General features: G+C 37.9%; 1 protein-coding gene across 1 annotated transcript in view; it reads left to right on the top strand.

The window, feature by feature from the left end:
- The window catches only part of tfap2d (transcription factor AP-2 delta (activating enhancer binding protein 2 delta)), a 44,698-nt gene extending 24,419 nt beyond the window's left edge, over positions 1-20,279 (top strand). Inside the window, exons 5-8 of the mRNA XM_061987189.2 lie at positions 5,098-5,216; positions 5,309-5,450; positions 10,843-10,956; positions 17,608-20,279. Coding sequence (XP_061843173.1) covers positions 5,098-5,216; positions 5,309-5,450; positions 10,843-10,956; positions 17,608-17,824 — 592 coding nt within the window. The 3' untranslated portion in view covers positions 17,825-20,279. The remainder of the gene's footprint in view (positions 1-5,097; positions 5,217-5,308; positions 5,451-10,842; positions 10,957-17,607) is intronic.
- Positions 20,280-22,832: the final 2,553 nt, after the last annotated feature.

Genomic DNA, 22,832 nt, shown 5'->3' with positions numbered 1-22,832 from the left:
GTGGCCACGCCCGGGAATCATTTGGCGATTTAACCCCCAATTCCAACCATTATGGACAACATTCAATCAGTCATGCCACCAAATCAAGACGGTGGCGCTCAAAAGTGCATACAGTAAGGCTACTCTTTTCAAAATGTGCTAGCCCAGGGTGTCCAAAGTGCGGCCTGGGGGCCAATTTCAGCCCGCAGCTTGTTTTTTAAAATAAAATGAATTAATAAATGATATATTATTAATAGCACTGTCAAACAATTATTCTTTTTTTAATCAGATCAATCACACTTTTACATTTGAATTCTGATTAATCACAAGTATTACTAGTTGTTTTGCTTGCGTGCATCATTTTAAGTGACTTAAACATATCAATTCACTTAAATTATATATTTGGACACAAATACAATTTTATTGTTAAAATGTGTGTGCAGTCAAAATAAATTGTTTGATTAATCTGTGTTCATGCATGATTAATGCAACGTTTTTTTAGTTAACTCGTTATTTTTGACAGCTCTAGTTATTACATATTGCCCTGTTTCCTTTGTTAGCTATAACACAAAGCTAACGTGCAAGTTTTGTTCAGCTAGTTTAGCATAGATGGACGTACATTGATTTGCTTTTAGCATCTTCAATGTACAAATAATAGCCCTATGGTATACTTTAATATAGTGGAAAAAGTTTGGACACCCCTGAGCTAGCTAGATGCTAATATACATTGGATTTTCCTGAGACATGCTAACTATTAGCATTACAATTTCACACGGCGATTTCAACACCTCCAAATTTTCGACTAAGTGCAGGTTAAAATCCCACAGCTGGTGTTTGATAAGTACAATGGGGACGGTGGAGCGGCTGCGCTTGAGGGTTCCAGGTTCGATCCCCGCTTCTGCCATCCAAGTCACTTTGGCAAGACACTTCACCCCTAGCTCCCAGTGCCGCACACGCTGGTGTATGAATATTTGATGGGGATCGGAGGGGCCTTAGGCGCAAGTTGGCAGCCACGCTTCCGCCAGCCAGCTGTGGCCACACATGTAGCTTACCACCATTATTGTGTGGATGTAGATTAAATGAATGATGGGGTCTCACTTCTCTGTGAAGCCTTTTGAGTGTCTAGAAAAGCGCTATACAAATCTAATCCATTATTATTATTACAATACTTACAGTATAAACTCAACAACAAAAGACTAGACTGGCACATTCAACTTAATGGCAAAGACTACTTCCTGGCTACGACAACACACCATAGCCATGTAGGAATTGCAACTGCATGTCAAAGCCACCATATGATACAGTACAATACTTGCAAATGAGACATAAGAGTAACAAAACAAGATAACAACTGAACAGCACAGCTCAGTGTTAAATAAAAACAATAAAAAAAAAATTTTTAAATTACAATTTGAACTCACTCAAAAGCTATGAAAAAAATGGGTACTGGAATCGATTCCCAGGTACCAAGAAAGCCCTTTGAGTGTCTAGAAAAGCGCTATAAAAATTGAATCCATTATTGTTATTATTATTATTACTACAATACTTACAGTATAAACTCAACAACTAAAGACTAGACTGGCACATTCAACTTAATGGCAAATACTACTTCCTGGCTATGACAACACACCATTGCCATGTAGGAATTGCAACTGCATGTCAAAGTCACTATATAATACAGTACAATACTTGCAAATGAGACATAAGAGTAACAAAACAAGATAACAACTGAACAGCACAGCTCAGTGTTAAATAAAAATAATATATGTTTTTAAACAATTACCATTTGAAAACACTCAAAGGTATGCTAAAAATGGGTACTGGAATCGATTCCCGGGTACTGGAATCGATTCCCGGGTACCGAGAAAGCCCTTTGAGTGTCTAGAAAAGCGCTATAAAAATATAATCCATTATTATTATTATTATTATTACAATACTTACAGTATAAACTCAACAACAAAAGACTAGACTGGCACATTCAACTTAATGGCAAAGACTACCGTATTTTTCGGAGTATAAGTCGCTCCGGAGTAGAAGTCGCACCGGCCGAAAATGCATAATAAAGAAGGAAAAAACATATATATAAGTCGCACTGGAGTATAAGTCGCATTTTTGGGGGGAATGTATTTGATAAAACCCAACACCAAGAATAGACATTTGAAAGGCAATTTAAAATAAATAAAGAATAGTGAACAACAGGCTGAATAAGTGTACGTTATATGAGGCATAAATAACCAACTGAGAACGTGCCTGGTATGTTAACGTAACATACAGTATTATGGTAAGAGTCATTCAAATAACTATAACATATAGAACATGCTATACGTTTACCAAACAATCTGTCACTCATAAATCCCATGAAATCTTATACGTCTAGTCTCTTACGTGAATGAGCTAAATAAAATTATTTGATATTTTACGGTAATGTGTTAATAATTTCACACATAAGTCGCACCTGAGTATATGTCGCACCCCCGGCCAAACTATGAAAAAAACTGCGACTTATAGTCCGAAAAATACGGTACTTCCTGGCTACGACAACACACCGTAACCATCTAGGAATTGCAACTGCATGCCAAAGCCACTATATAATACAGTACAATACTTGCAAATGACACATAAGAGTAACAAAACAATATAACAACTGAACAGCACAGCTCAGTGTTAAATAAAAACAATATATATTTTTTAAACAATTACAATTTGAACTCACTCAAAGATATGAAAAAATGGGTACTGGAATCGATTCCCAGGTACCGGGAAAGCCCTTTGAGTGTCTAGAAAAGCGCTATAAAAATCTAATCCATTATTATTATTATTATTATTACAATACTTACAGTATAAACTCAACAACAAAAGACTAGACTGGCACATTCAACTTAATGGCAAAGACTACTTCCTGGCTACGACAACACACCATCGCCATCTAGGAACTGCAACTGCATGCCAAAGTCACTATATAATACAGTACAATACTTGCAAATGAGACATAAGAGTAACAAAACCAGATAACAACTGAACAGCACAGCTCAGTGTTAAATAAAAACAATATATATTTTTTAAACAATTACCATTTGAAAACACTCAAAGGTATGCTAAAAATGGGTACTGGAATCGATTCCCGGGTACCGAGAAAGCCCTTTGAGTGTCTAGAAAAGCGCTATAAAAATACAATCCATTATTATTATTATTATTATTACAATACTTACAGTATAAACTCAACAACAAAAGACTAGACTGGCACATTCAACTCAATGGCAAAGACTACCGTATTTTTCGGAGTATAAGTCGCACCGGCCGAAAATGCATAATAAAGAAGAAAAAAAACATATAAGTCGCACTGGAGTATAAGTTGCATTTTTGGGGGAAATTATTTGATAAAACCCAACACCAAGAATAGACATTTGAAAGGCAATTTAAAATAAATAAAGAATAGTGAACAACAGGCTGAATAAGTGTACGTTATATGAGGCATAAATAACCAACTGAGAACGTGCCTGGTATGTTAACGTAACATATTATGGTAAGAGTCATTCAAATAACTATAACATATAGAACATGCTATACGTTTACCAAACAATCTGTCACTCCTAAAACCCATGAAATCTTATACGTCTAGTCTCTTACGTGAATGAGCTAAATAATATTATTTGATATTTTACGGTAATGTGTTAATAATTTCACACATAAGTCGCTCCTGAGTATAAGTCGCACCCCCGGCCAAACTATGAAAAAAACTGCGACTTATAGTCCGGAAAAAAAGGTACTTCCTGGCTACGACAACACACCATAACCTTCTAGGAATTGCAACTGCATGTCAAAGTCACTGTATAATACAGTACAATACTTGCAAATGAGACATAAGAGTAACAAAACAATACAACAACTGAACAGCACAGCTCAGTGTTAAATAAAAACAATAAAGGAATCGATTCCCAGGTACCGAGAAAGCCCTTTGAGTGTCCAGAAAAGCTCTATAAAAATCTAATCCATTATTATTATTATTATTATTATTATTATTATTACAATACTTACAGTATAAACTCAACAACAAAAGACTAGACTGGCACATTCAACTTAATGGCAAACACTACTTCCTGGCTACGACAACACACCATAGCTATCTAGGAATTGCAACTGCATGTCAACGTCACTATATAATACAGTATAATACTTGCAAATGAGACATAAGAGTAACAAAACAAGATAACAGTGTTAAATAAAAACAATACAATTACTATTTGAACACAGATCAAAGGTATGACAAAAATGGGTACTGGAATCAATTCCCAGGTACCGGGAATGTGAAAAGTGCCCATCCCTATCTATAAACATGTGGGGGACGGCGTGGCGCTTTTGGAGAGTGGCCGTGCCAGCAACCTGAGGGTTCCTGGTTCAATCCCCACCTTCTACCAACCTCGTCACATGGGTGAATGTGGAAATAGTGTCAAAGCGCTTTGAGTACCTTGAAGGTAGAAAAGCGCTATACAAGTATAACCCCTTTTACTATTTACCATGTGTTCCTGCGTACTTGCTACTTCTACTGGGTAGAACAGAATACTTTTTAGATTGAACACTGCTGCCACCTAGCGGCAGGCTGGCGTATCGTTCCAGCATGAATACTGGAGTGTGGACCCAAATAATGAAAACCTCCCCTGCTGCTTGCAAACTATTTGACAAACACTAGGAGGGAGGAAAATAATTAAAGTCAAAATACAGCTGAACGTACACTTCTTGGACTGTGTTGTTTTGAAATGCTTGATAGATTAATTGGCTGTTCGACATATTTCTGCTCTTAAGCGTTTTAACGTAACGTCACATTTTGCAGGTGGATGAGAAAACGAGAAATGACATGAATCTAAAATGGTATGCATTTAGCCAGAGACAAATGCTTCAAAGAGAATCGGAGAAACTCAAGGGGAATTACAACCTGAAAGCACATTAAATATGCAAATGCGTTTGATTAAAGACGTGACGGTTTTGTATGCGACATGTTTTAATTTATGCAAGGCTTTCATTTCATATTGTCATGTTATAAAAGGGAATGTGCTGCTGTGTTGTGTTTCGGAACCGTTCCCAGGATTCTGTGTTTTGACCATTTACCATTTATTTCCACAGAGCCAAGTCAAAGAACGGCGGCCGGTGTCTTCGGGAGAAATTAGACCGCCTCGGCCTCAACCTGCCGGCGGGGCGGAGAAAAGCTGCCAATGTCACGCTGCTAACCTCCCTGGTGGAGGGTGAGACCCTTTTCATGTTTTCATCTGAGAATGTGCCTTTTTTTTTTTTTTTTTTGCATCCCTCTCATCCCGTCTGCCATGTTTACGTGCAGGAGAGGCGCTCCACCTGGCAAGAGACTTTGGCTACACCTGCGAGACAGAATTTCCCAGCAAGGCGGTTGGCGAGCATTTGGCCCGGCAGCACAATGAGTCGAAAGAAAACAACGCGCGGAAGAAAATGGTTCTGGCTACAAAGTAAGAAGGGACACACACACACACACTCTCACATGCAAAGACTTCTCCCTCAAACGTTCCCTCTTCAGGCCTTGAAAGTAAAAACTGCCGGTTTTTATGTTGCCACTTCCAACTTGTTCAAACGAGTCTTTACAAATAATGTATCAGGTCATTAAATGACAATGAAATCTTTTTAATTACAGTGGGAAGAGGATTCGTATGGCCCGATTCGTCAGTGTTTACCTGACATATGAAACGTGACGTATTGGGGAGGTACACTATCAAATTTAGCCGCCAGGTGGCAGTAGGGTGTTGAATATTTTACAATTTGTTTTGTGGCAATGCCAACTTTGACCACAGCGTCAGTTGCTACGTAGAGTGGCACTTTCCATAATTTTCAGCAGACTGCATTGCAAAATGATTACCCCCACCCCTCTTCCTCTCACGCGAGATCCACCCAGGAATGGGGCCATATGAATCCCTTCCTACTATCTTGGCAAGTATGAATAGACATTTATGCAACTTAATAAAGCAAGAAATAAGTAAAACTACTAACGGCACTTGTTTGGGGGGAATTTTGCCTATCGTTCACAAACATTATGAGAGACATGACGGCGGATGTTATTTTAAGAAAAACATTCTAAATATTAAATAAATGTGATCAATGGAGCCTATGGAAGTCTTGCAATTCTGCCTATTGAGCCCCTAAAAAAAGTTCCAAACACCTCCATTAGGGTTTTGATGTAAGTATATATGTTCCGTAGAAACGGGAACATTTATAATAGCCTTTAATATTTACGTATTTTGATAATTTTAAGCATAATTTGTGCATTAATTTAAAAAAATCATCATAAGGTTTTTTTCTTTTCTTCATTACTGATTATTACTGACTGCAGACTTCATGAGAGCCAACAAACATAATAAAGCATCACTTACTGTACAAGGTCTGCTGTCATTAGGATGCCGACTGCTGGGATGTTTATATATTCCCATTCAGGTGAAAAATGCGGCAGCACGGTGGCAGAAGTGTTAGTGTGCGTCTGCCTCACAATACGAAGGTGCTGAGTAGTCTTGGGTTCAATCCCAGGCTCGGGATCTTTCTGTGTGGAGTTTGCATGTTCTCCCCGTGACTACGTGGGTTCCCTCCGGGTACTCCGGCTTCCTCCCACCTCCAAAAACATGCACCTGGAGATAGGTTGATTGGCAACACTAAATTGGCCGTAGTGTGTGAATGTGAGTGTGAATGTTGTCTGTCTATCTGTGTTGGCCCTGCGATGAGGTGGCGACTTGTCCAGGGTGTACGCCGCCTTCCGCCCGATTGAAGCTGAGATAGGCTCCAGCGCCCCCCGCGACCCCGAAGGGAATAAGCGCTAGAAAATGGATGGATGGATGGAGGTGAAAAATGCCTCATAATCATAGTTCCAGGTCCTAAATGGCTGTCAAAGTGAGAGGCATGATGTATGATCTACAATAAACTTCCAAGGAGCAAGGAAGCGAGGAAACAACAGACCACTCAATGTAACCATAGGTCGCCTCTATAAATAGTTTGTCTGCGTAAACGCTTCTATTAATATCACTAATACTTGGTCAGTATTCAAGTTGCGAAATGTAAATGGAGTATTGTTGCCGCTTTTTGAATGGTTATTTATCGGATTTTATGGGCGGATTAGTGGAGCTCCCATTGACTCTACTGTAAGCGGACTTTTATTTACGTTTATTTCATATCTAGAATGCATAAAATAAAAATCCATCTGTCGTCATGTGTTTCATAATGCTTGTGAACGAAAGGCAAAATTCCCCTCCAAAAAAGTGCAGTTCCTTTTTAAACTCAATCAATCAATCAATCAATGTTTATTTATATAGCCCTAAATCACACGTGTCTCAAAGGGCTGCACAAGCCACAACGACTTCCTCGGTTCAGAGCCCACATAAGGGCAAGGAAAAACTCACAACCCAGTGGGATGTGGATGTACTCTATTTACATGGGAGCCAATGTAGGTGGTCTCTTCAGAGTCTCCTGATTAAATGTGTTAACTTTTACTTTATTCATAAAAGAGGGACAGTAGATATTGATGAGCACACAGGTGTAAATATGCAATATTGTAGCCAGTGGCTCATTAATTAATGGCAAACATGTGACAGTGACCCTGAGCTATAGCAGGCTTTAAGTCATTATAAATGTACAATTTGATGTAAAAAATGTTTATTACAACACTGTGAATATGTGGGCACCACATGATTCGATTCTTGGGGGTAGCGATTCGATTCGATTCTCAGTTCAAAATCAATATTTTTTTATTAATTTAGTGCCAGTTCCAACTCATTAACTACATGCCAATATAAAATAGAAAAACAGCTCCGATAAGTTTTTATATTACTTAAAAGAAAACTGTTTCTTTAATAAAATTCAACCCACAAATTTAAAAAGTCAAATACTGCAAAGACAACAAGAGAAGTATCTGACACTTCTCTTTTCTAATGTAAGTCTGTACAGCAGATATGATCATCTACATCAGGGGTGTCAAACATACGGCCCGCGGGCCTGATCAGGTTTTATCCGGCCCGCGGGATGAGTTTGCTAAGTATAAAAATGAGCCGAAATTTTGAATGAAAGAAACTGCTGTTCTAAATGTGTCCACTGGATGTCGCAATAGCAATTCTTTGTATCTTTGTAGATGATGCTACATATGTACAAAATAAACCTAATACACCAGTCGAGGAAAATGATCAAACTACATAAATAACATACTGTAATTTATGTAACATTTTGATATAATTTTTTTTAATTTTGATGGATTGAAAATTAACACCAATGAGTTGACTGATGAACATTATCACAATTTATTCAGAAAATATACATAACAAAAAAAGATAGAATACGCAACAAGTAAGTGTAAAAAAAACCAACATGATTTGTACATTTTCAGAATGTGCTTGTTCTATTTTTAAACAAAGAAAACAATCTGAAGCTATCTTTATTTTTACGATATCATGCCATGATTTTACATGTCCGGCCCACTTGGGAGTAGATTTTTCTCCATGTGGCCCCGATCTAAAATGAGTTGGGCACCCCTGCTCTACATTAACAATATGATTTACCTGAGTGGCTGGACAGGACACATAATTAAAAAAAACAAAAAAAAAACAAAAAAAAAACAAACTTTTGGATGTTTTTAATATCAGTTAAAAATCTTTACAAGTAAGAATCGCAATTGATTCAAAAATATATATTTTTTTGATGATCAGAAACAATTCCGCTTGCTTACAGGAAGTTGCGTTTTGTGTTGCCCAAAGTGTGTTTGTTGTGCTTTAATGTCTGTGTTTGCGCAGTTATTGAAGTTACAGTAGTACTCTCTTAGGATTCCAGCTTGTGTTAATCTATTTAAGTATGAGCTGCCCAGGGTGCACAGGCCGCCATTACACACGACAAAATATGGGCCTGCAGGCCGCAAGTTTGAGACCCACTGTGCTAATTATTTGAAGATGCCTGACAGCAGGGCTAGTTTCCGGCACAAACACAATGCGGTTGTTTAAGGCCACAACCACTAGGGGGGTTGCATGTTTAGAAATGCTCTGACCCAGCACTGTTTATTTTTTCAAAAAACTGGTGACATTTAAGGCTCGGATGTTTCAACTTGATTAGCAACTCATAAAATCAAACACATTAAAGCTAGAACACATTTTGGTCACAAAAAGTCTAAAGCCACCACTGCTTAACAGAAACATAGCCAGACCCTCCAGGAATTCACATAAATCCAACTCATCCCCGCTAAGTCAGCCTTGCAACTTCCACGCTTGGGATGTGTATTGAATTTGGTACTCTTATACCCACAGACCGAATGTAACACACCTGGTTCAGTCCCTGCTTTCTATTTCGCCCTGGACTCGAATCTGGGTCAGATGGCATTAAAGGACGAGGGTGCTAGCTACTTAGCTAAAAGCCTGGTCTATCAGCCCAATAGCCAGCACTGCTCTTGAGGTTGTCTGGGAGTGAGGTTTACCAACGCCCACACTGCAAAGGCCACAATGCTTGGCCTTCGTTACACGAATTCCGTCGGTACTACCAGGTATCGGATTCACGTAAAATCAAAACGGTGCAATATTTGGATAGCTCTGTTTCACTAAACACTCGGTGAGTAAACGAGCACTCAAGCAGACGGTCTGTCGGTACTGTAACAATTCTCAATGCCAACAAAGCAAGTATGCCTAATAGAAAAAAGCTCACATTTTCCAAAATGTGTGCCGCATCAGATTGTCGAAATAAAATCAGACAAAAAAAACCATGTAAAAATGCAAGAATAAGGAGAAAACGTACATAATTAAATGAGAAAAATCTGATTTTTTATACTAATAACTAATAATAATAATACACTGTCACTTATAACACCCATTTTAAATATACAGCAGGGGTGTCAAACGTACGGCCCGAGGGCCGGATCAGGCCCGCGAACAGGTTTTATCCGGCCCACGGGATGAGTTTGCTAAATATAAAAATGAACCTGCAATTTTTCAATGAAATAAACTGCTGTTCTAAATATGTCCACTGGATGTCGCAATAGCAATTCTTTGTATCTTTGTAGATGATGCTACATATGTACAAAAACAACAACACATGATGTTAGTACATCAGTCGAGGAAAATGATCCAACTACATAAATAACATACTGTAATTTGATTTTGATATAAAAAAATGTATCTTCATAAATCGAAAATTAACACCAATGAGTTGACTGATGAACATTATCACATCATTTATTCAGAAAATATAAATAACGACAAATAGAGATAGAATACTATTAACCGCAACATGTAAGTAAAAAAAAAAAACCAACAACATTATGATTTGTACATTTTCAGAATGTGCTTGTTCTATTTTTAAACAAAGAAAACAATCTGAAGTTGTCTTCCTTTTTTTAGTTATCGTGCCGTGGTTTTATCAGTCCGGCCCACTTGGGAGTAGATTTTTCTCCATGTGACCCCCATCTAAAATGAGTTTGACACCTCTGATATACAGTATACAATGTCTTCTTTTAGCATTTTTTCACAAAGTAAAATATCAAAATGGTGCATACTTTGACTTTTCAGTGTGTGGCCCTTGGTGGAAAAAGTTTAGGGCTGACGAGAGGTGCTAATATTTTACATTGCATCACATACACAATTCATGTTTTCCCTTCAAAATTGAGAGGAATCTTTTTCCACAAATTGTTGATTTATCTCACATTTGGAACACTTTTGGTTGTGTACCACTTTAGAGGTTCCACTGTAGTGCTGTATAATAAAAAATAAATTCTATTTAGTTCATACTTTCAGCCACTTGCATGTATCTTGTATGGATACTTTACAGTATGTAAATGTTATTTTTCTTAAAATATCAAATAGATATAACAGGTGGAATGTTTTTTTTTTTTGTCAGGCAAATCTGTAAGGAATTCCAAGACTTATTGAGTCAAGATCGTTCTCCTCTGGGATCCTCCAGACCAACACCCATCCTGGACTTGGACATCCAGAGACACCTCACACATTTCAGGTACAAAAATATGCAACTGTCAATCACAAAAAAGTTTTTGTTTCAGCGTAACTTGCTGTAGGATTCAAAGGAGCCCTCACAAAGAGCAACACAGAGCCCTGTTGGTCTCTGCTGAGTTATTTGCCATTTGCAAAAGTGGCGGCTCAGCAAATTATTTGTCCCACATGAGGGCGGAGAGAGGAACAGACGCTTATTAGTAGAAAGGTCACGTGCATGATGTCACTCTCTGGAGGAAGTTTGATCAAACCCCTAAAGGGAAGTGTAATGCTACAGAAGAAGCATTCGCATGAGAAGTTGGGATTTTCTTGGAATTGACTGCAAATTTGGTTAAAATACTCAAATGTAGCATGTACCCCAGGAGTGTCAAATGTACGGCCCGAGGACCAGATCAGGCCCGCGAACAGGTTTTTTCCGGCCCGCGGGATGAGTTTGCTAGGTATAAAAATCAACCTGAAATTTTTGAATGAAAGAAACTACTGTTCTAAATGTGTCCACTGGATGTCGCAATAGCAATTATTTGTATATTTGTAGATGATGCTACATATGTATAAAATAAACCACATGATGTTAGTACAAACCCCGTTTCCATATGAGTTGGGAAATTGTGTTGGATGTAAATATAAACGGAATACAATGATTTGCAAATCCTTTTCAACCCATATTCAATTGAATGCACTACAAAGAAAATATATTTGATGTTCAAACTCATAAACTTTATTTATTTTTTGCAAATAATAATTAACTTAGAATTTCATGGCCGCAACACGTGCCAAAGTAGTTGGGGAAGGGCATGTTCACCACTGTGTTACATGGCCTTTCCTTTTAACAACACTCAGTAAATGTTTGGGAACTGAGGAGACACATTTTTTAAGCTTCTCAGGTGGAATTCTTTCCCATTCTTGCTTGATGTACAGCTTAAGTTGTTCAACAGTCCGGGGGTCTCCGTTGTGGTATTTTAGGCTTCATAATGCGCCACACATTTTCAATGGGAGACAGGTCTGGACTACAGGCAGGCCAGTCTAGTACCCACATTATTTTACTATGAAGCCACGTTGATGTAACACGTGGCTTGGCATTGTCTTGCTGAAATAAGCAGGGGCGTCCATGGTAAAGTTGCTTGGATGGCAACATATGTTGCTCCAAAACCTGTATGTACCTTTCAGCATAATGGCCCCTTCACAGATGTGTAAGTTACCCATGTCTTGGGCACTAATACACCCCCGGATGGTTCTTTTCCTCTTTGGTCCGGAGGACATGACGTCCACAGTTTCCAAAAACAATTTGAAATGGGGACTCGTCAGACCACAGAACACTTTTCCACTTTGTATCAGTCCATTTTAGATGAGCTCAGGCCCAGCGAAGCCGACGGCGTTTCTGGGTGTTGTTGATAAACGGTTTTCGCCTTGCATAGGAGAGTGTTAACTTGCACTAACAGATGTAGCGACTAACTGTAGTTACTGACAGTGGGTCTCTGAAGTGTTCCTGAGCCCATGTGGTGATATCCTTTACTCACTGATGTCGCTTGTTGATGCAGTACAGCCTGTGGGATCAAAGGTCACGGGCTTAACTGCTTACGTGCAGTGATTTCTCCAGATTCTCTGAACCCTTTGATGATATTACGGACCGTAGATGGTGAAATCCCTAAATTCCTTGCAATAGCTGGTTGAGAAAGTTTTTTCTTAAATTGTTCAACAATTTGCTCACGCATTTGTTGACAAAGTGGTGACCCTCGCCCCGTCCTTGTTTGTGAATGACTGAGCATTTCATGGAATCTACTTTTATACCCAATCATGGCACCCACCTGTTCCCAATTTGCCTGTTCACCTGTGGGATGTTCCAAATAAGTGTTTGATGAGAATTCCTCAACTTTATCAGTATTTATTGCCACCTTTCCCAACTTCTTTGTCATGTGTTGCTGGCATCAAATTCTAAAGTTAATGATTATTTGCAAAAAAAAATGTTTATCAGTTTGAACATCAAATATGTTGTCTTTGTAGCATATTCAACTGAAGATGGGTTGAAAATGATTAGCAAATCATTGTATTCCGTTTATATTTACATCTAACACAATTTCCCAACCCATATGGAAACGGGGTTTGTACATCATTCGAGGAAAATGACCAAAATACATAAATAACATACGATAATTTGATTTTCATATAATCGTTTTATCTTGATAGATTGAAAATGAACACCAATGAGTTGACTGATGAACATTATCACATACATTCAGAAAATATAAATACCGACAAATAAAGTAAATATACTATTAATCGCAACAGGTAATTGTAAAAAAAAACAACAACCCAACAACATTATGATTTGTACAATTTTAGAATGTGCTTGTTCTATTTTTAAACAAAGAAAACAATCTGAATTTGTCTTTATTTTTAAGTTATCGTGCCTTGATTTTACCAGTCGGGCCCACTTAGGAGTAGATTTTTCTCCATGTGGCGCCCGATCTAAAATGAGTTTGACACCCCTGGCGTTCCTTAAAATAGGATATGCAAGGAAAAATACACTGAGAAAAATCTTTGGCATTTTATACATGAAAAATAGTATATTTAAGCTTTATCTAAACATAGTTTAGGGCAGCACGGTGAAACAGGGGTTAGTGCATGTGCCTCACAATACGAAGGCCCTGAGTAGTCCTGGGTTCAATCCCGGGCTCAGGATCTTTCTGTGTGGAGTTTGATAGGTTGATTGGCAACACTAAATTGGCCCTCGTGTGTGAATGTGAGTGTGAATGTTGTCTGTCTATCTGTGTTGGCCCTGTGATGAGGTGGCGACTTGTCCAGGGTGTACACCGCCTTCCGCCCGAATGCAGCTGAGATAGGCTCCAGCACCCCCCGCAACCCCAAAAGGGACAAGCGGTAGAAAATGGATGGATGGATAAACATAGTTTACGCCTACAGCTCTAAATATAGCTTGCGCCGTACCCCAGGGATCAATCCTGGGACCACACTTGTTTAATCTCTATATATGATTGATTGATTGATTGAATTATTTATTTCAAACCTGCACAGTACAACAACACACTTTTTTTTTTAAACATTTTGGCAGGGACATTTATGCAAGGCTTGAAAAGGGGTTGGATGAAGCAGATGCTTATAATATCCCAACCCCTCTCACTCATTCCACATTTAACAAACAATATAATACAAGAACAATACTATACAAACAAAAACAAGAGAAGCTCCTGTACACTAACAATACAATAGTACCACTGTTACTATGAGACAAGACAAGACGAGACAAAACACACACACACACACACACAGGCCCAAACACTCTCTGACCATACACCTCTCTCCCATCGCTCTGTGCTGAGGGCATCACTCTCTTTCCTCCTCGTACTACTTCAGTACTTCTTTTTTAAACAGTCTTTTAAATGTGATCATGTTAGAACAGGTTTTTAACTCGTCCCCTAAGTTCTTCCACAGACTGACTCCACGCACTGAAATGCACATTGATTTTAAAGTTGTTCTAAATTTAGGAAAATACAATTTTTTGTTTCCTCTTAGACTGTAACTATGGTGAGCATCTCTATCCTGGAATAAGTTTTGTATATTGGATGGTAGAGAGTTTTGGGATGCCCTAAACATAATTTGAGCAGTTTTAAAATTGATCACATCGTGCAGTTTAAGTTGCTTTAACTCCATGAATAGTGGATTTGAATGATGTAAGTAGTGAACATTGGACACAATCCTAATGGCCTTTTTCTGCAGAGTGACTAAAGGCTGTAGATGGGATTTATAACAATTTCCCCAGACTTCAACACAATATAAACTACACTTGTAAAGTTACAAAGGACTTACAAGTTTTTAGCTTAAAGTTCAGCAGAAGGCACACAAGCTGATACACATAACAGAAGAGATTAATACATTTAAGACATGGTTTGACAAAAACGGACTATCTTTGAATCCAAGTAAAACTGAAATACTGCTATTTGGTAACAGTGGAAGCGAACATCAAACACAAATACAAATAGACGGAGTAGAAATAGACAGGGAAAAAAAACAAATGAATAGAAGTGATAATAAATCATTGGAAACTTCATGTAAAAAATATAGGACGTAAAGTAGCAAGAAACACGTCAATAATGAATAAAGCAAAATATGTTCTGGAACAAAAATCACTCGCTTGTGTTACCATATCTGAGTTATTGTGCAGAAATATGGGGAAATTACTACAAAAGTACGCTTCAGTCACTAATCGTGTTACAAAAAGATCAGTTCAAATAATACATAACGTTGGAATACTTAAACCCATTATTTACTGAATCAAAAATATTGAAAATCAACAGTTTGGTGCGTTTGCAAACAGCTAAAATGATGTACAAAGCAAATTATAACCTGCTACCCAAGAATGTACAACAACTTTCTCAACAAAAGAGAAATATTAATTAAATTAATTTAAACTTAAAACATTTGTATGCACGTTAAACGCTTAAAACTTTTAGTATATCTGTATGTGGAATTAAATTATGGAATGGATTAAGCAAATAAGTCAAACACAGCGCAACATAATGTTGTGTGCCACATAAATGATGTTGTGTGCCACATAAATGATGTGGTGGGCCACATTTGATTGATTTGGCGACGCACATTAAAATGATGTGGCGGGGCACATAAATGATGTGGCGGGCCACATTTTGATTGATGTGGCGAGGCACATTAAAATGATGTGGGGGCCACATTAGAATGACGTGGTGGGCCACATTCGATTGAATTGGCGAAGCACATTAAAATCATGTGGTGAGCCACATTTCAAACTGTGTGGTGGGGCACATTAAATGATATTGTGGGCCACAATAAGTTCTGTGGTGGGCCACTTTAGATTTATTTGGCGAGGCACATTAAATGACGCAGCGGGCCACATTAGAATGACGGGGTGGAGCACATTCAATTATATAGCGGGCCACAATAAATGATGTGGTGGGCCATATTAGAATGACGTGGCAGCGCAGACTAAAATAATGTGGTGGGCTACGTTAGAATGATGTGGCGGGGCACATTAAATGATATGGCAGGCCACAATAAATGATATGGCAGGCCACAATAAGTTATGTGGTGGGCCACATTAGATTTATTTGGCGAGGCACATTAAATGACGCAGCGGGCCACATTAGAATGATGTGGTGGAGCACATTAAATTATATAGCGGGCCACAATAACTGATGTGGTGGCCCATATTAGAATGATGTGGCCCATATTAGAATGATGTGGCCCATATTAGAATGACGTGGCCCATATTAGAATGATGTGGCCCATATTAGAATGATGTGGCGGCGCAGACTAAAATAATGTGGTGGGCTATGTTAAATGATGTGGCGGGGCACATTAAATGATTTGGCAGGCCACAATAAGTTATGTGGTGGGCCACATTAGATTTATTTGGTGAGGCACATTAAATGACGCAGCGGCCCACATCAGAATGATGTGGTGGAGCACATTAAATTATAGAGCGGGCCACAATAACTGATGTGGTGGGCCATATGAGAATGATGTGGCGGCGCAGACTAAAATAATGTGGTGGGCTACGTTTGAATGATGCGGCGGGGCACATTAAATGATATGGCAGGCCACAATAAATGATGTGGTGGGCCACATTAGATTTATTTGGCGAGGCACATTAAATGACGCAGCGGACCACATTAGAATGATGTTGTGGAGCACATTAAATTATATAGCGGGCCACAATAACCGATGTGGTGGGCCATATTAGAATGGTCTGGCGGCGCAGACTAAAATAATGTGGTGGGCTACTTTAAAATGATGTGGCGGGGCACATTAAATGATATGGCAGGCCACAATAAATGATATGACAGGGCACATTAAATGATGTGACGGGACAGATTTTGCCTCTGGGCGTTGAGTTTGACACCTGTGGCATAGAGAAAGTGAAAATGGAACTTCTATAAAATGATGTGGCAATCCACAATACAAAGATGTGGCAGACCAGATTCGGCCCCCGGGCCTTGAGTTTGACACCTGTTGTCTAGTCCAGTGATTCTCAAACTTTTTTTTCTACACCAAGTACCACCTCAAAAAACACCTGGCTCTCCCAAGTACCACCATAATGACCAACCTTAAAATAAGAGTAGCGTAGTAGGCCTAAATATTAAAAACAAGACAGCATATTGAATATTTTTGGCCACTGTAACATTACACAAAGTTTGAACAGTGGTTAGAGTGTCCGCCCTGAGATCGGTAGGTTGTGAGTTCAAACCCCGGCCGAGTCATAGCAAAGACTATAAAAATGGGACCCATTACCTCCCTGCTTGGCACTCAGCATCAAGGGTTGGAATTGGGGGTTAAATGACCAAAAATGATTCCCGGGCGTGGCCACCGCTGCTGCTCACTGCCCCCCTCACCTCCCAGAGGGGTGATCAAGGGTGATGGGTCAAATGCAGAGAATAATTTCGCCACACCTTTAACTTTTTAACTTAACAGGAAAATAAAACACTGTACTTTAATCAAGTGATTCTTTGGCGTACCACTAGATAGAGCCCTCACACCACTAGTGGCACACACACCACAGTTTGAGATGGCAAAGGCCAACCCAGTTCTTTCTATAGAATATGTTAGCGATCTCTTAGCTCGCCCCAAATGCGTCAAATCCACAATGATGTACTTTTCTTCCCCACAGTCTCATCACTCACGGTTTCGGCACGCCGGCGGTTTGTGCCGCTCTCAGCACTTTCCAGACAGTCCTCAGCGAGATGCTCAACTACCTGGACAAAAGCTCCAGCGGGAAAACAAGCGGACCCAACGACCAGCAGATCAACGGCAGCTCGGAAAAGTCGCAGCTCCGCAAAGCAGCCGAGCCTCAGAGCAAAGACGGCAAAACTGAAAAGACGGAGTAGTCCGATCCACTTTGGGCCCCCCTCCCCCGTGCCTTGGAGCTGTGTGTGTGTGTGTGTGTGTGTGTGTGTGTGTGTGTGTGTGTGTGTGTGTGTGTGTGTGTGTGTGTGATCCATTAATATATATTTATTTCTTTATTTATTGACTCCCTATTTAAAGATGTTTTCAGGACTAGGCTGGTCACTGCACATTCCACAAACACACACATGGTCCCCACTTGGGGAAACTTCTCCAAATGATCTGACAGGGTATTAAAAAAAAAAAATTGTTTTTTTTGTTTTTCTATGGAACAACATGAAAGGAGCCCTTACCAATAAAGTCAGGACGTCAAGGTTGTGTCGCACGAGGACAGAAAGACTAAGAAAACAAACAAACAAACACACAATGGTGGAAGAGGAAATGTCAAATAATAAACCGTGATGTTTTTACATTTCTATGTGACAAAAGCGCCTTTCTGAGCGCACGAGTGAGATCTTTGCAGGCATACTTTGGAACGTTACCATGCCAACAGATTTGTTTTGGAATGTGAGATTACTGTGTGTGTGTGTGTGTGTGTGTGTGTGTGTGTGTGTGTGTGTGTGTGTGTGTGTGTGTGTGTGTGTGTGTGTGTGTGTGTGTGTGTGTGTGTGTGTGTGTGTGTGTGTGTGTGTGTGAGACGCTGATGCAAGCCTGTTCTCATGAGAATTTAGTCGGGTTTTGCACGATTCGGTGATAGGACAACATTTTTCGCCCAAAGCGGCTTTAAAATGATACAAATGTAGTTGCAGAAAGGATGTACACAATTATGTACGCTAGGGATGGGCGACATGGCCTAAAATCTGCGATAACGTCACAATATTTAAACATCATTGGTAAAAACGGGTTACTAATTTTGCTGCCGATGTATACGGTAACACATTGCCTCACTTCCTGTTGTATTATTGTCTCAAAACTTTTATGATTCCACTTGCCAACACGACTCTTTTCCATTATTATGGATACTTCACATTAATTTTGGGCGATACCACAAAGCTGGGGCATCGATCCGATACCAAGTACTTGCAGTGGCACTGTTGGCCATAAATACTGACATTTTGAACGATTCCCTTTTTGCTCACAATTATAATCAAACAGAAACACAGGATGGTTATTATTTTCTTATTCCTTTTTAATACTTGAAATATTTTGAGCAAAATAAAGTAAAAAAAACAAAAAACTAGTCGTTTTTGCCCTTAAAGTCCTGCTTTGTCCTTCTTACTTCCTGTTTGTAAACAATACCAAAAAACGACAGAAAAAGTTTTTGTGATGAAGAAATAAATCTGTCTGTTGTATCGACCATATACCGATACTATGATTGGTATCCTTGCTGTCAATATTTGTATTGATCCACCCCCCTCTGTTCACATGCAATAGCTCTAGCTCCTACAGCGTGCAGTGTAGCAGGTTGGGCTATACCTTGTCCTCCAGTGATAATAATACCTGTAAAAAACGCCGCGGAGGCGAGCAGTGGTAACTCTGTGGAGGGACGTTAGCCACCAGCAAGAATGCTACATTGTGTTAAATTTGCGGTAAATATTAAAAGCTCTATCGTCGCTCAAATATATTGCATTTATATCGTATATCGTCAATATCTCGCAAACGTAATGTTCAGTATGTCCTCCCGAGAGCTGATATCCTCTGCAGTGGACATGTGTGTTTTGCATAACGGAGCTAATATTTTTTTTGTGTGTGATTTTTTCAAAATTGCAAAGAACGCTGTTTTTTGGGAGGATATATTGGAAGAAAACACGGCAGATGCTCTACTAGTAGCCAGGGTGTTCAATTAAACGCAAAGAGGAGGCTAATTAAAAGCAGGCAATATTTTTTTTTTTACTTTAATCATAATTTGGAGTGCATGAGAAAGTAGAAGGAAAAACTTGACCACATGGTGTGTCAGGAACAAGTACACTGCACAAGACGGCAGCAAGAGAACCAATGTTGTAACAGCAAGACAGAGCAAACTAATGGAATCCACAACAAGCATCTCTGTGGGAACGTTTTAACGCACATGAAGTGAAGAGGTTGCCTACAGCCACAACTGGCCCTAATTAGACGTCTGTTTCCTTTTGTAGGCCACACACCTCGACGGTTAATTCGACAATTGGAGCGTTTACGTTTTGTACAATTTCCAACTAATTCTTGTGAGAATACTGCAACAGCGTGGGGAAAGTATGAGTGTGTCTTTTTCTTTTTTAGGGGGGGTTGTAAAGAGTTTAAAGGGTCCGAAGTCCGCCATTTTGTAACCGTGACTCCGCATTTCTTGTGCATGTCCATCTTTGTACACTTCCCAAAAACACAGGTTCAGATCTCTACGACTCGCTCATGAACATTTGTAAAGATATATATAAATATTTAAATGACTTTTCTTGTAGGATTTGGACTCTATATATGTGGAATCCCTACATTAAAAAAGAAAAAAAAATTCCGGTGTTCAATAAAGACAAGTTGCTACGTGTTCTGCTATTTAGTGTGGTTTCAATGTATGCTTCAGACATCAACAACAATGTTAATAGTAATCACTAGTGGTGTCAAAAAAATATATTTTTTAATTAATCGCGATACTTATTTTTAACGATTCTTAATCAATTTTTAAAAAAAAACAATTTTATTGTAAGTTTTTTTTTTTTTTTTTTTTTTAATTAATTTTCTTTTCTTTTTTAAAAATCTGTCCTGTCCAGCCACTCAGGCAATTAGTTGATTAAAAAAAATCAACAATCAAATTTTTTGTTGTTGTATTATTTTTAACAAATTTTTTTTTTTTAATCTGTCCTGTCTAGCCACTGAGCAAATTAGTCGATTAAATTAAAAAAATTTAAAAAATCGAAAACTAAAATTTTTTTTTAAGTTTCTTTTTTTAAATTAATTTCATTTATTTAAAAAAAATAATATGTCCTGTCTAGCCACTCAGACAATTAATCGATTAAAAATAATCAAAAATCACATTTTTTATTAAAGTTTTATTTTTTTTAAATGAATTAATTTAAAAACATTTTTTATCTGTCCTGTCTAGCCACTGAGGCAATTAGTCGATTAAAATAAAAATAATAAAAAAACGATTTTTTTTTTATTTTATTTTAAGTTTTTATTTTTTTTATTAATTAATTTCATTTTTTTTAAAATCTGTCCTGTCCCGCCACTCAGACAATTAGTCAATTAAAAAAAAAAGTTTATATGTATATTTTTTTTAAATTAATTATTTTATTAAATAACTTCACTTTTTTAAAACTCTGTCCTGTTTAGCCATTCAGGCAATTGATTAAAAAAATCAACAATCAATTGTTTTTTGTTATATTATTTTTAATTAATTAATTTACATTTTTGAAAAACTGTCCTGTCTATTTTTTATCAAAAATCTGAATTTTTTTTTTTAAGTTTCTTTTTTTTATTAATTAATTCAATCTTTTTTTTATCTGTCCTGTCTAGCCACTCAGGCAATTAATCGATTAAAAATAATCAACAATCACTTTTTTTTTTTAGTTTTATTTTTTTGAATGAATTCATTAAAAAAAAAAAAAGTTTTATCTGTCCTGTGTAGTAGTCGATTAAAACAAAAATAATCAAAAAACGATTTTTAGTTTTATTTTAATTTTTTTTTTTTTAATTAATTAATTTAATTTTTAATAAATCTGTCCTGTCTAGCCACTCAGGAAATTAATCGATAAAAAAAATTCAACAATCAATTTTTTTTAATTAAAATTAATTAAATTATTATTTTTTTAATCTGTCCTTCCTAGCCACTCAGGCAAATCATATTGATGTAGATGATCATATCTGCTGTACAGATTTACTTTAGAAAAGAGATGTTTTGAATATTTCTCTTGTTGCCTTATTTGTATTTGACTTTTTATTGAGTAGAATTTCATTAAACAAAACCAGTTTTCTTTAAGTAATGCATTTATTAAGTAATATCATTTAACATAGCTGTTGATCTATTTTATGGAGGAATGTAGTTAATCATAGAACTGGCACCCAATCTTATTAAAAAAGTATTGATTATGAATCGATAATCGTTTTGAATCGATTCAGATTCGACTCGTTACCTTCAAGAATCGAATCAAATTTAATTGAAGCGTCCATGGTGCACAAAAATTCCCAGCCCTAATAATCAATCTGTGCATGCACGACACATTCATGCAAAAAAGCTTTTTTTTTGCATTGATGTTGAAAAGCCTGCTTTGTTTGTGTTTGTGGCTTCTGTCAACTTAACTGCTTATTTGAATTCATAGGAAAAACATGGGATAAAACGCACAGCTGCCATCCGTGTTGTGTAGGTTGTGTTTACTCCTTTGTGCTGCAGTCATTTAAAAAGGAGGTCACGGCATTAAAATACAGAAACCCGCCAGGTCCTACTCAGACGCCTGCACTGCTTTGTCACAGTCAATCAATACTCGGGAAGCTGCAGGTGGAGAAGTGAGCTACGGGGGAAGACAGTGATGTCGCTACGTGGGAGCACGACTGTCATGTGGTACATTTTTATTTGCTATTGTTAGACTTAACTCTGCTTGTTTTCCAAGACAAATAACAGCAGACAATGAAAAGAGACATTTACCGTAAGTACAATTTTCGCGACAAACTCGGCATGTCTTAACAAAAGTATACAGTCGTGGTCAAAAGTTTACATACACTTGTAAAGAACATCATGTCATGGCTGTCTTGAGTTTCCAATCATTTCTACAACTCTTATTTTTTTGTGATAGAGTGATTGGAGCACATACTTGTTGGTCACAAAAAACATTCATGAAGTTTGGTTCTTTTATGAATTTATTATGGGTCTACTGAAAATGTGACCAAATCTGCTGAGTCAAAAGTATACATACAGCAATGTTAATATTTGGTTACATGTCCCTTGGCAAGTTTCACTGCAATAAGGCACTTTTGGTAGCCATCCACAAGCTGCTGGTTGAATTTTTGACCACTCCTCTTGACAAAATTGGTGCAGTTCAGCTAAACTTGTTGGTTTTCTGACATGGACTTGTTTCTTCAGCATTGTCC

The sequence above is a fragment of the Nerophis lumbriciformis genome, linkage group LG26 (assembly GCF_033978685.3).
Source record: "Nerophis lumbriciformis linkage group LG26, RoL_Nlum_v2.1, whole genome shotgun sequence".
Taxonomy (NCBI): Eukaryota; Metazoa; Chordata; class Actinopteri; order Syngnathiformes; family Syngnathidae; genus Nerophis; species Nerophis lumbriciformis.
The sequence above is the reverse complement of the archived record's forward strand: the minus strand, read 5'-3'. Positions and strand labels throughout refer to the sequence as shown.